The sequence below is a fragment of the Solanum lycopersicum genome, chromosome 2 (assembly GCF_036512215.1).
Source record: "Solanum lycopersicum chromosome 2, SLM_r2.1".
Taxonomy (NCBI): domain Eukaryota; kingdom Viridiplantae; phylum Streptophyta; class Magnoliopsida; order Solanales; family Solanaceae; genus Solanum; species Solanum lycopersicum.
In genome coordinates, this window is record NC_090801.1 from 51,710,945 (window position 1) to 51,727,340 (window position 16,396).

General features: G+C 25.8%; 1 protein-coding gene across 1 annotated transcript; it reads left to right on the top strand.

Annotated features, from left to right (window-relative positions):
* The first annotated feature begins 12,198 nt into the window (after positions 1-12,198).
* LOC101267773 (uncharacterized) lies at positions 12,199-13,584 on the top strand. Its single transcript, XM_004233907.5, has one exon. It carries the CDS (start codon positions 12,473-12,475, stop codon positions 13,463-13,465), a length of 993 nt encoding a protein of 330 aa, XP_004233955.1. The 5' UTR covers positions 12,199-12,472; the 3' UTR covers positions 13,466-13,584.
* The last annotated feature ends 2,812 nt before the right edge of the window (positions 13,585-16,396 follow it).

Sequence of the window (16,396 nt, forward strand, 5' to 3'; positions counted from 1 at the left end):
GTTAGTTTTTCGTATTCTTTTAACATCCGTGGTATATAGTGTAACTATTTAGTCGGTTATATATGAATGTAAAAGGGTATATGCTTGTAATTATTTTATTTTTATGGGGTATTTAATTTGCTTAGTGTTTTCTTTCAAATGCTATGAACTTTGACTAAAATTTTAATATATATTTTTTCATCATATTGACATTGAAAAACCATAACATATAGTATTTTTTGTATAGTTTTAAAATATATATTTATAAAATCAAATTAATGTAATCTAACTTAGCTTTGAAAGTTAATCAAATTAACTTTTTAAAAACTCTACACAACTAAAAAGAAACATCGAAAATGTTATTTGTCAAAGGACTTTCAAAAGTGCAATATGACAATTGACAACTAAAGTAGAAACAGACAAAATAATATATGTCTTCTGACTTTCGAAAAGTATAACATGACAATTAATAATTAATATAAAAAATATTATTTATGCATTGACTTTTAAAATGCACAACATGATAACTAAAAAAACAAAAAAAAAATTTATTCACCTTCTCCTTTATTCATTCTTCAAAAAAAAAAACATAAAATAATAAAAATAATAATTCACTCCGTAACCATTTTTATGCTAGATTAAAAATGGAGGAACACTTTCGAAACTTTACCATATTCATACTTTCAAAAAGAATCAATTTAAGGACAAAATGGATTTAACTCTATCTTAATTTTTTAAATTAGCCAATAATTGGAATTATATTGTTCCAAGTAATTATTTAGGTACTCCACTAATTAATCCAATGTTATGATGGGAAAGAGAAACAAAACATGTCCTATATTTCCGTCGTCCCAAACTAAAAGTTGATGTTGTGTAGGTAGAGTACGTTCGTTCGGTGTTTGATTTGAGATTATCAAATTTTAAGTTTGCTAATTTAATAATTAATAGTTAACAGTAGATATTATATACTAAAATTTTAAATTTGGTTCGGTAATTCAAATCTTTAATTAAATTTCAATTTAGTTTTCCCTCCATTCCGTATTAAGTTATTTTTTGAAGCATTTTTTATTTTTCAAATTAACTTTATTTTCAAATTTTAAAAACTATTTTTAGAGTGTTATTCTAATTTTACCCATCGTTAGTTAGTATTGGAGTCAGTGATTGATTAATATTTAGTTATTTTACTCATAAATTTAATAATAATTAATAAAGTAAAAATGGAAAAATAGGTTCAATTTATGTCTGAATTTACTTTTCTTAAAGAGTGTGAAACACCTCAAAAAATAACTTAATATGAAATGAGGGGGTATGATATTTGACAATACTGTATTGAAGTTGTAGCCAATTGTATTACAAAGCTAGTACTCCCTCTGTCCATATTTAATAATTCATATTTTCTTTTGTCTCTATTTACTTATTCATTTTAACAAATTAAGAAAGGACAACATTTTTTTCCTTAATATGCCCTTATTTAATTCTAGAAAATTTCTAGTACTACTGAGTTGTAATGCATGTTTTTTGGAACTAAAAACTACATTTAATATACTTGTAAAATTACATAATCTTTTAAGTTAAGAGTGAAATTTTAACTAACCTAAGATAATCATTGGTGCCTTAATATATGCATCACTTCTAAAGTGGACAACTAAATAGGAACAGAGGGAGTACTATTTTTCTAATCATTTTTAATTTTTTTTTTATACGGAAGAACAATAATATATAGAAGATCAATTAGTAAAAGACATTAAGAAAAATAAATTGATATAACTAAAACACATGTGTTTGGGTTATTTATATTTATTCTTTAACTTTCTTCTTCAAACTTGTACTATTGAGTAATGAACATATGAACATATTGATACATGATGTTCATTAAGTAAATAATTCGATATTCTTGAAATATCAAATATCAAATAATACTTAATGTCTTATACTAAATCCAAATTTAATTATCATAATTTTAAAATTTTATTTTAAAACTCAATTCGATTTTCGATATTTCAATGTGGTTGTGCAGGATACTTTTTTAAGAATATAAACCACGGCTATCTATTTGTCCAAGAGAAACAGTCTTACCATAAATAATTAATTATATATCGTTGATCACGAGCTAGACAACAAGTTTTTTGCTCTCTCTGTTTCACACACTGAGGAAGGGAAATTAAGAAATATATTCACTCTGATTAGTTTTGAATCATTAGCGTTCCGAGATAATTGCATAGTAAGAATCCAACAACATGTTTGTTTGCTTAGAGAGAGAGAAACGATAATATTTTCTCCATTCGGTATTATTTGTCATGTTGTGTTTTTCGAAAGTTAATTTGACTAATTTTTAAAAAGTTAAATTAGATCATATTAATTTGATATTTTAAAAAAATATTAGATATTCCAAAACTATATGAAAAGTACTATAAATTGCAATTTTTTGCATATTAATATGATGAAAAAATACATTTTAAAATGTTAGTCAAAATTTTATAGTTTGACTCTAAAAATAGAAATTATGACATACAATAACGGACGGAGGGAGTAATAATAGTACCCAAAAAGAAAGTAATCTGTTCAATTTTACTACTCCCTCCGTCCACACAATTGTTTGATAGGTATACTAAAAATAAATATCCAATATTAATTGTCATTTTAAATAATCAAGAAACAATTAGTTACCTTTTTTCAAATTCGCGCTTAATGATCATGCAGTCCAATTAAAAAGTTATGTAGACTTTTGATAATTTTGATATAGTTGATTGTATTAATCAAATTACATCTTATACCTTAAAGGGTGTGCATTAATTTAATTAACAAACAGTTGTGATAACATTAATTATAATTTTACTATAATATGTTATTCTTCTAATATAATAAATTTAATACTTAAATAAATATATACTACAAAATAACTACGGCTAGTAGTAATAACAAATTAAAAATTAAATAATAAATTATCTTTTAATATCTCAAACTGAGTAAATAAAAATAAATATCTAGTAAGATGGATAAAAGTAAAAGTAGAAAGAGATCAATAAAAAATATAATAAAGTAATAAATATTTTTTTTTATTTTTAATTAAATATTTCATATTTAAATTATAATAAAATAATAAATATTTCTATACTCTTATTATTAAAAAACGTTTTACCTAACCACATAGAACATGGTAAACCCCATCCTAAAAAAATGGTTTATTCCCTTGTGCTTTATTTTGGGTCTCACAATAGAAGAATTTACCTTATTGGGTTTGGTCAATAGCGGTACTAAAATTATGATAATTGATGGGTTGAATGAGCGCACACCCTTCCCAGTTCCCAAGACATTACTAAAAGCCAAAGTGCGTTCATACTTGAAATACTTTCGCCTTTTTATTTACGTCGTCTCATATTAATTGATCATTTTAGTTTTATTAAAATTAAAAAGATGTTGATTTTTATATTATCCTTATGATTGATTCTTTTAAAATATTTATGTGTATTTGTAAAAATTTCTAAGAAGTATTTTAAAATTTGAATTAATAAGATTTTCTTCGTACTATAAAAGGAAATATTCAAAGTAATATGATCATGTAATCATTGTTTGATTAATGAGTATGGCAGATTTAAATATTACAAATAAAAATAAAAGAAAGCAAGTAAAATACTCACTTCGATCGTTAATTTTATGGAAGACAAGTAAATATGAACAGAGAATAAAAACCCGAAGAAACAAACCGCACGGACAACATGCCCCTTCCTCTCCTTATATATATATATTGTCTATTTCATTCTCCAAAACGTCCCAACCTCTTTTACTACCCAACGAAAAGGATTTTACATAATACAATTGCTTTGTAAATTGTAATTATATCATATATTTTTTTCTTCTTTGAGTTTGACTGGTTCAAATTCACGCTACGCAAGATCGAGTAAGCGCCTTAAGATGTTAATTAATTTGAAGGCATGTTCACAGAAGGAGAAGGGCAGCCGGTAGAAATGAAGTTTCATTATAGGAAATGTTATCTCCTATAATGAAACTTGGAAAGAGGCATACAAAAGGGAGCCAGGCATAAAATATTACTCTTTTTTTTAAAAAAAAAAAAGAAAAGAATTACAGATTGATCTTATATTTTTGCTTGTTAATTAGACACTGATAATACTCACTAATCTAGTGGGCTAGCTATGAGTCGTTTAATTATTCTTAGTGCAAATGTACGAGATTCTTATTTCGCTTAATTAATTTCTTTAATTTATTTATTGAATCTTCATTCTTATTTATTTGCATAAATATTTTAATCCGCGTTCTATATAGTCAATCGCACTCTCGTAAAGGCCTTGTGGAGGTGAAATTCTAATGACAGTCTCGATAACAATAGGCGGCTCTCCTATAATCTGTGTCGTATCAAACATTTTCGATGAGCTTTATATATAGAGCAATTCTTATTATTTTCCAGATTTTGATTTGTGTGAACTTTACTGATCGAGTATAAAAAATCGTGGCTTAATTACTAATTGTCTAGTTTTTGTCAAAGTGCATGAAATTTCATCCTTATCAATATTTTTAAAATTATAATTTATTTTTGTATTATCACACCATAATAAAGGTATTTGTAATTTTTTTAAAAAATTATTATTAAAAATAAAATAGATTTATTTTTGTTTTGAATTTTTTTTTAAATAATAGTAATTAGAAACGGATGAATACAAAGTAGGTGGAGTAGTCACTCTCAGTATTTGTTTTTTGTGGTTATAGGTGACTTAAAAATAGGGGATTTGTTTATCAAGTCGGTTAATCCTCATGGACTTCATATGAGTTGTTCAAGGTAAGATTCATTGCTTCCCTTTATCGACTTATATACATTTATAACAATAATTTTGAATAAAATATATAAATGTAAAAAATTTAATATATTTGTTTGATTTTTATATTAGGTTACAACATGAAATATTAGTATAAAATGACCAAAATAATGAATTATTAATGATATTACTTGAAGTGCATAAAATGAAGATTGTCATTTCATTTGAAATCCAGAGGTAAGGCCAAGAATGTGGCTGGTAAAGATGTGTTAGGAATACGGGAGGACACCATCAATATGAAATATTAGTGTAAATAAAATTTATTTTTCTTACTTTTATTAACGAAGTCATATATATATTTTAGTTATTTTTCTGATTGATTCTCTGATTCTATATTTATTTCAAATGCTAAATTGAATGATTACTTATAGCTAATGAGACATTTATCTAACGATTTGATTTTCTAAAAAATAAATATCTTTAAAAATATTTCGTCGAATACAAAATAATTGATAAATCGCTCAAAATAATACTCAATTTGTGATTTTTTTATCATCAACAAATTTAACACCGCAAGATTTGTAAGTCCTAATTATCATGAAGAAATGAGAATTCTCTCATAATTGATCTAATTGAAAAATATTTTATCTACGAAATTTGATTTTTTGAAAGAACATCGGGAATTTGCAAATCGTTGATACAACGATTCTTGGAAATTACGAAACAATTAGTAATTTTAAATTTCACTAATTGATATTTTTTTATAATGAATATTTTATAAAAAAAAATATTTTCTTTCGTACCAAATATACCCTAAATTTCATCCTCTAATTATACTTACACGTAAAAACCAAAGAGAAAATGACAAAAATGATCACTTATATTCGAGGGATGAGTTAAAAATAGCCCTTAAGTATTCATTAAATAAGTTTAGTAATTTAATTTTGTCAAAAGTTAACATTTTCAGTATATGATTAAATATTTAACATTTTCAGCATATGATTAAATATTTATTTATGTTTGACAGAAACTATGAAAAAAGATTTGATCATAAACACCAGGAGAATCTCATTACTTGAATGTGGCTAATTTTTGTGTAAATTTTTTATAACTATTTTCAATAAAAACATAGCGGTTAATCTATTTCATAGCAAAAATATGAAACTATTTAATTAATATCACTTAAAATATATCAATATAAATATTTATCAATTATTTATTTTACACTTAATGAAATATTTAATATCATTTAATTAATACCAATAAAAAAATGAATTTCAAATAGATATTGAACCATGCACAATACCACTTTTTTCGTACCTAATATTATAGAGGGTAAATTTGATTAATATACAGAAAAATAAAAAACTTACAAAACCAAAAAAAATATTCAATGCAATTTTTTTCATGTGTTGATATTTTATAGATTGTTATGTGATGTACTGATATCGAATGAATGATGTATACGTGTGTATCAATATTATATAAATAGTATATTAAGGTATATCCAAATGCATCAATATTGTATAAATAAGTGTGTATTAATATTATATAAGTAGTATATTAAGTTATTTTCTTCGTCCGGAATTATTTATCATGATTTCTATTTTTAGAATTAAACTATAAAAATTTTGATTAACATTTTAAAATATATTTTTTGATCATATTATATGAAAAAAAATTGCAATTTATAATACTTTTCATGTAGTTTTAGAATATCTATTTTTTTTGTTTAAAATATCGAATTAATGTGATTTAATTTACCTTTAAAAATTAATCAAATTGACTTTCAATAAGCACAACATGACAAACAATTCTGGACGGAGTATATAAATAAATATATAATGTGTTGATATTGTATAAATGGCGTATAATCATGTATCAAAATTATATGAATTATTTTATAATGTATCAATATTGATATTTATTTAAATATAATAATTTCTACCGTAATAAATAAAAGGATAAACAAACAAAAACAGGACATAAATATAAATATAGTAAGTTTTTCCAAAAGAAAAAAAAAAGTGAAAAAGAATAGTAAAAGAAAAAAGTTTTGGCCTCCATCTAATGTTTTCCTTTCAAGGTCTATTTATGATTTTTGTTGTTTCTGATTTGTATATAGTTGGGTCGATGCCTTCATTTTGAGATGTATATCTCTCTAAAGAAGTGTTGTTGTTTGTCATTGATAATAGATTTACTTACTATGTGCACACACTTTTGAATTAAAAAGGTATATTTTTGTCTACTTCTATTAATTAAATTAATAACTATATATTTCGTATATATAGATTTATTTAAGTTGTTCCTGTTGAGATATGTGCCCATAAAATAGAACTTTTGTAGTTGAGGAAAAAATCTAGAATTCTTTGTGTAGGTTCTACTGCCATCATTGATTTTTTTTATTTTTAATTTCTCTTTTTATTTTTACTTTTTAAATAAAAAATTATTATTCTGAAAATTTCTAAAGAACTTTTGTAGTGTGTTGTTGCTGCTAAGTGTCATTAGAACCATCGCCCTAAAGGCTTTAGGAATATATACATAAAGAGTGTAATCGTCGCTAAAAATATATATTTAATAATAATCAAAAATTAATTGCCTCGAATAATATCTTTTTTTATATATAGTGTTTCTACGTACAAAAAATGTATTATGCGTAAAATTGAACATATGAATACAACTATTGAATATACAAATTAATATTGTCGTTTAGACACACACCGACTATAATAGTTGTTACTAGTCTATACTGTGTTAATGTACAAAACATATTCAATTTAACAATTTTGGCAGTAATTTAGCATACATACACAATTATAGAATATACATATGAATACAACTACTAATTAATATACATTGAATACAATGAAGTTTAATATTTGTTTCTATACTATAATGTATTAATGTAAGATATACTTATATTAACCAATCAAACGTTTTAAATTTAGATTAATAATTTAACACAAGTAGACAACTCAAAAATATGACAATGAAAACTAACAGAAACAAGTATAAAAAAAATGAAAAGCATACAAACCTCAATTTCAACTTCTGGAAACAACATTGTTGCCTTTTCTTCTCTTTTGATATAACCTTCAAATAAAATGACAAGAAAATTGAATCACAATGTATTAAGTAACTCCTGAAATCATGCAAAGAATAGTGAATTGAAAGGAAATTTGAAGAAAAAAAAAACAGTGATTTAGGGTGTGTTTGGTATGAAGAAAAATATTTTCATGTTTTTCATAGAAAATGTATTCATAGAAAATAAATAGATTTTTGACTTATATAATAAGTGATTGGTTGGTGAGTAGAAAATATTTTCCATAAAAGATTTTTAGTATTTGTTTTTTGAATGGAAAATATTATTAAGAAATATCTTTAATCTTTAGTAGAAAATAATTTTTGAAATTGAAAGTATTTTTCAAAAGCAAACTTCTTTTTTTGGGTGGATGGGGGGAGGGAGTAGAGGGAAATTGAGGATAGGGGTGAAAAAATTAAAATTTGAAGTTGAAAATATCTTTTGAAAATAGACTTCATTTTTTCTTTGGGTGGGTGGACTGGGATAGAAGATAGGAGTGAAAGAAAATGAAATTATGAAGTTGAAATTATTTTCTACCAACAAACTTAAAAAGAAAACATTTAGTGGGGGGGGGGGGGGGGGGGGGTGTTGGGAGGGGGAGATCAATGATAGGAGTGAAAAAATGAAACTTTAAAGTCGAAAATATTTTTTAACAACAAACTTGAATCTTTTTTTTGGGTGGGGTGGGGGGGTGGGGGGTGGGGGGCGAGGGCTGATAGGGGTAGGCGGTGGTGGAGGGTAATGGTGAAAAAATGAAATTTTGAATCTAAAAATATTTTTTAAAAATGAATTTAAGTTTTTTTAGGGGTGGGGATGTGGGGATCGAGTATAGGGAAGAAAAAAATGAAATTTTGAAGTTAAAATATTTTTTTAAAATAAACTTTTAATTTTATTTTATTTTTAGAGAGGGGAGGGGAATTGGAAGAGAGTTTTGGAAAATGTTTTCCTTAAGTTTTGAAGGGAAGTCATTTTCTTTAAATTTAAAGAAAATGAGTTGATTTGAAAAATATTTAATCGAACAAAAAAAACTGAAAAATATTTTTCTTCATACCAAACGCAACTCAGAGATATTGAAAGAAAAAATATTAAAGAGGCTGATAAACACTGAATCGTAACAAGTGTTGAAAATGTTTAATAATATTCATAAAAGAAAATTAAAATATACTATAGCTATATACCTTAATTATATATTGCAGTTTACTACATCAATCTTAAAATTCATGATAGGAATTTGTTGTTAATTTATCTTATAAATTTAGTAATAGATTCACACGCTATATATAAGCTGGCATACTCGCAGTGTCGGTGTTCGTGGCCTTAGCGTGCATGGTTTTCGGTAATGAAAAAATATAAACAAATAATTGTGCAATTAATTATGTAAATATAGATTATAAAATAAACTAATGTCAAAGCATGCTCTATGTTTGTAACAAAGGAATATTCCTGACGCGTTTGGGCAATTCAATTTTGTGAATAATAATTTATGTATAAATATTATTATTATGAGATGATTGTCTATTAAAATATAAAATTAGCAAAACAAGTCTGAAATATATTTGAATTTTGATCAAAATTATAGTAACAATATCAAACTTTGAAAAAGATTTTTTATGTCTGTATTATTTAATAGTATATTTTAAAGGTATATATGAGCTCACGTGGACATAAAAATATTACATAATTATAAATAGTAATGAATATACGTGGGCACACATATAACTTTAAAATACACTATTAAATAGAGCAGGGATAAAAAGTCCTCAATAAAATTTAGTATCGTAACATCATTGTCAGTCAAAGTTGAGATAATTTTCTAAGCTTTTCCAATAAGTAAAATTGAATATAAATGTCTTCCGTTATAGTATATAGTTTAGTTTAAAAAATCATATTATTATTTAATAATGGATCAAAAATGCTCTTTTCCTATAAAAATATTAGCTTTTATTTTTTAAAAAACTTATTGTATTCCTTAAATATTTTTTATTTATTTTACCATATATGATATGACTCCTTAATTATTCATTCTCCTAATATGTATTAATTTTCTCTTATCATATATTTTAAGACTTCTTAATTATTAATTCTTCTAATAAATCTTATCATATATTTTTCATCTTACCGTATATTTTAGTACTCCGCCATATATTTTGCTTTTTGAACATTTTACTTGTTTAATTGATTTCAAAATATAAAAATTTGCTAGATTATGTTTCAAACTTTGATTCTAATATTATGGGATGTCCTCGCAGGATAACTACGCCTCTAATTGATTCACCAAATAACTAGATTTGTGCTAGATCTCAAAATCATCCAAATTCAGCATTTTGATAAAATAATATTGAAGAATAACCTAATCTCAGACTCCGGAAAATTGAAACAAAATGGCTGTTTTCCTTCTTTTATTGACTGAGTACATTTTATTTTGTAATAATGTATTAGTGTATAAGGTGAGACATTTTATGAAGTACGGAGTAAGACGTGAGTCCTGAGTCACCGAGCGTAACTTTCATGAATTTGTGGCGCATATGTCTATATTTATGATTGAATAATTTTATTATTAAAAAAAATAAAAATAGAACTTTCAATAATACGACAAATAAAATTAAATAAATAACTATTAATATAGGGAAAAACATTGTAATTATTATTTGAAAATTGTAACAACACAAAAATTATTATAGCCGCGATAATTTTAAAATTAAATCATCTTACATCTTCATATTTGTTAGTCCATCGTACTCAACTAATATTTCATGATTATTGTCCACATATCTAAACAAAGAAAGGCTAAAAAGAGTAAGAATATTTACTAAAAATGAATAAAGTTGTCTAATGAAAACAGTGCTAAGAAATCTTTGTCCTATTAATTGAAGTACAATTAGCTTAAAATTATTTATGGCTATGTCATTTTTTATAAGAGTTGCTTTATATATTTTAGAAAAAATCACTATAACCTGAATAGTAATTTGCAAAAACACTTTAAAACAATAAAAGTCTATATTAACGCATACATTCGGAACTTAGGTATCTAAGATTTTATACTCAGTAAATCTTTCTTCCTAAGATATTTATTTATGGATATTCGAAACTTATTAATACTATTAATTTCTCTTTCCTTTTCCTTTTAATTTTAGAATATTAAAATTGCCAACTCTTATATATTTCGTCTTTTTGTTTTTATTTTTTTGGTTGGGTAGATTGTTGCCGTCTTCAAGTTCTTTGGGGTTTGAAAATATTGAAAAAGACAAAATAGTTGAAAATGAGATGATATCACGACAAGTGAAAATTTTGACACCATCAAAAAAATGTGATGAGAATTGAGATATATGGAATCATCTGTTCTACTCTTTTTTTTCTTTTCAAAAAAATAAAAGCATAATTTTGAAATATCATTTTTCTAGATTCATGATAAGATTTTTGCGTGAAAATGAGATCACAATTTTCCCTAATCTGTCCACATTTTTGGGATTCGATTCCTCAACTTTGTGTTTTTTAGTGATTTTTTTATTCGAGTATTTATAACAAAAATTGATCAAATATGAATTTATATTTTATATGATTTTCTTTTGGACAAAGTGTATAAATCTCATACATCTAGGGTTAATTAATTTTTATCGAAGAAGTTTTTTCAATTACAAAAATCACTTATTTTCTATCGTTCAGGGATACATTATTCTGTTGTCGAATATATTACAAACGATATATTACGTAAAATATATTATATCAGATACATTCCTATGTTATAAATATATAATTTTTTAAATTAATAATTGTGGATGTATGTATCGAGTACTCTAATATAATGAAATTCGTCATATTTATATATCAATAGTTATGATGAAATTTGTCATTTTTATATATCAATACATAACTATGAACATGGTTCATAATTAGAGAAATATAATCAAGATTAGCGGAGAGGAGAAAAAAGAGAGTTTTTATAATTTTAAACAATGATTAAAAAGAATATATTAAAATTATGATATCTTAATTATGTATCTATGTAAATTTTTTCTTGAAATATCAATCCACATCGCTAACTTCAATTTAGTCAATGTTAATGTACAAGATTTTCAAGTAATTGTCACGGACCATTTTTTTCTTCACCAATTTTTTGTACATCACTCATCAACGACTTCTTCTTCCCTACTAACCAAAAAATACGATTAATTTTTTTAAAAAAAAAATCATCATTATTAAAATACTTTTTTAATTATATTATAAATGATACGATAATAAAACATTTTCGGTGAATAAGAGGAATTACAAAATGGTGAAACTTGGATTTATTATTTGATAAAATGATTAAATATTTATTAAATAAAAATATATTCAATTTTATTTTAAAAAAAACTCATCATATAAATTAAAATAAATAAAAGATATTATTATTATATACATGTCTTTCCATAAACTTATGGAGTGTTGTTATTATTGTTTGACCAAAATGGTGAATCAATTTATTTTTAGGATTTGAGAAATCATCTCCATCCCACCCAATTCTCCATTATTTACTCTAACTTCTTCCTACTATAATCACTAACTTTTTTTTTTTTCAATTAGAAATCAAATCCTTTATAAATTCATATATCCAAAAGAACAATTTTCTATTACTTCATGCTCTGTTTTTGGCTCATTACCGATGGCAGCAACACTTGCAGAAACATTGAGCCCCATCAAAATCCGCATTCCAAAACCAACAAAAGTTTGCTTCTCATATGCAGCCTACGCTAAAAATGTCATCCAACACCTCAAATCGTCAAATCTAATCGTTGAAAAAGGACTTTCCGATGTTGAATTCTCCACCATTGAATCCAATTTCAGCTTTACTTTCCCACCTGATCTTCGTTCTATTCTTCAAGAAGGTCTACCCATTGGCCCTGGATTTCCCAATTGGCGATGCTCATCTCAACAGCAATTGGAGATCATAAAGAATTTGCCCATTTTGAGTTTGTGTAAACAAGTGAAGAAACGCAATTTTTGGGTTGAATTTTGGGGGAATAGACCAGTTGATAATGATCAAGCGGTGGATACGGCAAATGGGTTCTTGAAAAATGCCCCCGTTCTCGTTCCGATTTATCAGCATTTTTATATTCCGTGTACGCCCTGTTTGGCTGGGAATCCTGTGTTTTACGTGCACGATGGAGAGGTCAAATTATGGTGTTTTGATATCTCTGGATTTTTTCAACAAGTAGAATTTCAGAGAAACGAGATGATTCTGAGAAGACCCAGTCTGTTTAACTTGCTGAATGCACCGTCATGGGCGGCGACGGAAGCGAGGAAGATTGACTTCTGGACCGAAATGGCGGAGATGGGTCAAATGGCGGCGGCGGTTGACGGTGGAAAGCACCGACGGTGGTGGAGTGAGGATCTAGAAGAATTTTTAGAGGATGTATTTTTGAGGTTGACGGAAGCAGGATGGAAAGAAGAGGATGTTAGAGAAATGATGATGATGGATGATTCCGGTGACCGGAGGAGATGCAGCGACGCCGGCGTATTTATCAACAAGAAGGAGGTGGAATCGCACGTGAGTTTGTTATCGGAGAGGTTATTACGTGCGGGGTGGAGTACGGAAGATGTGGTGGACACTCTAGGGTCTTCTGAGGACTCTTTCATTGATGTTTATTATAAATGAATTTTGCGTTAATCAAATATTAGTAGATAAATACTAGTATACTTTTCAATTTTAGTTAGTAATGTATACAATTTAGTTGAATTAAATACAAAATGATAGAAAAGTATTTTTCGGATCGAGTTTTGATGATATTTCTTTTTTAATGGTTTGATGTTTGAAATTTGTTTGACCAATCGTAGATTCAATTAAGGAAAATTCTCAAGGTGAAATTAATATATAATGATTTGATTCTATATAAATGAAATTAATTTGAGAAAAGTAGATAAATTATTTTTAGGAAGCTTCAAAAATATTTTAACATAAATAAAAATTATCATACGATTTTTATTTTTCAAGAAAAGATTTATTTGTAATCTAGTCGTGCTTAATAGAAAATCTCTGATTTGCCTCATCACGTTACTCTTTTCACAAATATTTGGACAGAATTTATAGGTAAAAATATTGAAAACCAAATAAATTTATAACAAGATAAGTACGATGCTTGTTAATTTATTATTACTCCTGCATCATATCCTTACGTGATAATGAAATGCGTATGTACTGGAGGACTAATCCACATGCAAAATCCCTGGTAACCATTATAATTGATTTAATCTTTATTTGGTTGACTTTCTTATATTTATATCCTAATTCTTCGTTCCACTTGAATGAAAAAAGTGAGAAAACTTATCGCACTCATATGATAAAATATAAATGGTGTATTAAATTTTTTAATTAAAATAATAAAATCGTTGTTGAGAGAGCGATATATTTTAATGTACGTCGAGTATGCGGGTAAAGCTTTGATTCAAAGTCGTTGGCGCTGCTCCAACGTATATAAAATCTAATTCTATTTAAAATCGCGTGAATTAGTATCTAATAGTATATGTATGTGTTTATAAAACAAAAGCTAGATATGTTTAATCGTACATGTATTTGTTTATAAAACAAAAGCTAGATGAATATATCTATTTGTGGCTAATTCTCTGTGTAGTTGGCAAGTGAGTGTGTGTTATAAAATTGTACACGCACAATGGGCCAACTATATATGCAAAGTACTATATACGAGGTGTATATATTGGTAAGGAATCCAACACTTAATATGTATATTTATACGTCATGTACATGTATTTGATCTTATGTAAGATGCATAAAATATTACAATTTTCATAGATATGACATGCAACTATTCATAGAGAATAGAATTGAAGAAGTTCAACATATAAAGAAAGCTATATATAACTTTGTGAACAATTGACTGCCCATATATATTTTCTAAAAGCTTTGTTAATTTTGGAATTGAGATTTGTAGACACTGTACTAGACAATGACAAATAACAAAAAGTCTCTAAATAAAAGCCAAATTTTCCATTTGTAGGGTCATTAATAATTGTTCCATGAAATATTCTTTATTAATTTTTTGATAAATAGAAAACGGAAGAAAAAGGCTGACATTTTTTTATTTTCCTTAGGAACAAAGTGCATTAGGTAAATTGTTATAAGAAATTTCAGGAATAAGCTTATATTAAGATGAAATTAGATTCTTTTTGGCTATATTTTGGCTGATTAGAATTTGTAGCTGTATTATTGTTTGTTATCAGTATATTTAAACAAATACAATATTTAATGCATATACATGAATTGTGCTATATGTATTTTTTTAAAGAAAATCGTTTAGCATAAATTACGCTTATTGATATTTCAATCTTGACTTTAGAAATTATACACGATTCTTTTCATTATAAAAAAAAAAGTATTGTGCTACTAGATCTTTTCTTATTCATTTATTTCTTTATATCACTGAGTATTACTGATACGATATTGATATATGAACTTTTTCTATTCATAAGAAAAAATATCCACTGATATAAATACTTTCCCGTGACTAATACAAATATAAAAACACTCAAACATTTTAATATAAATATATAATATCTAGCTAAATGTATACTCAAATACGTACAGGATATCAATGAACTAATACAATTAAATACACTGATATCGATTTTTAAATCGTTACAAAATACACTGAAATACAGTTATACAAAATGAATAACAAGGAACAGGTATAATTGATACGTTGATATACATATATAATCAGTAGCAAATACAGAATTTGATACAAAGTATAACAAGAAATAATTACACTTACATGAATTGATATCCAATTACAAATACACTTAAACATGAATTGATATCCAATTACAAATACACTTAAATGCATTGATAAATCATGAAACAAGAAACATATACACATCAATTGCTTCTCCAAATACATTTAATATACATCGTAGAAACACTCAAATAATATATATATTAGTAAAATACGAATATATAACAATGAACAGAAATACATGTGGATTGATACATGAATGCAATGCATATACAAGTATGCTTTGATTCCTTTTAAAAAATTGTCAAATTTGCCTCAAATTTACATCAAATTCCTCAAATGCAAGATATAATCTCTTTATGATATATCCAATTTATATTCCAAAACAACAATTACTTAAACCAAAGATTTAAACTTAAGGTTCAAAACTTTCTCTCATAATCATTACGAGGTAATTAGCCAGTACTACGGTGGTGGGAGAGCGATAAAGATTCATCCCCAAAATATGTATAATATGTGTATAATAAGTATATTGTTATAGTGATAAATTTATATACAATATTGATACATTTTTCTATACATGTATATTAGCGATACATATTTTAAAAGAGAAAATTGTATGAAAAAAATTCTACTAATTCAAATTAAATGTTATAGCCATCATTTATTTTAATTATAATTCGCAGGAACATCTCATTTTTTATAATCTGATTCAATATACAATTAGTCATTCTATACATTTCGGTATAAAATGTTTTTGTGTTTGTATGGAGCGAGAGAAAAGTGTATATACAAATACAAATACAAATACATATATTTTCGTCCTATACACTTATGAT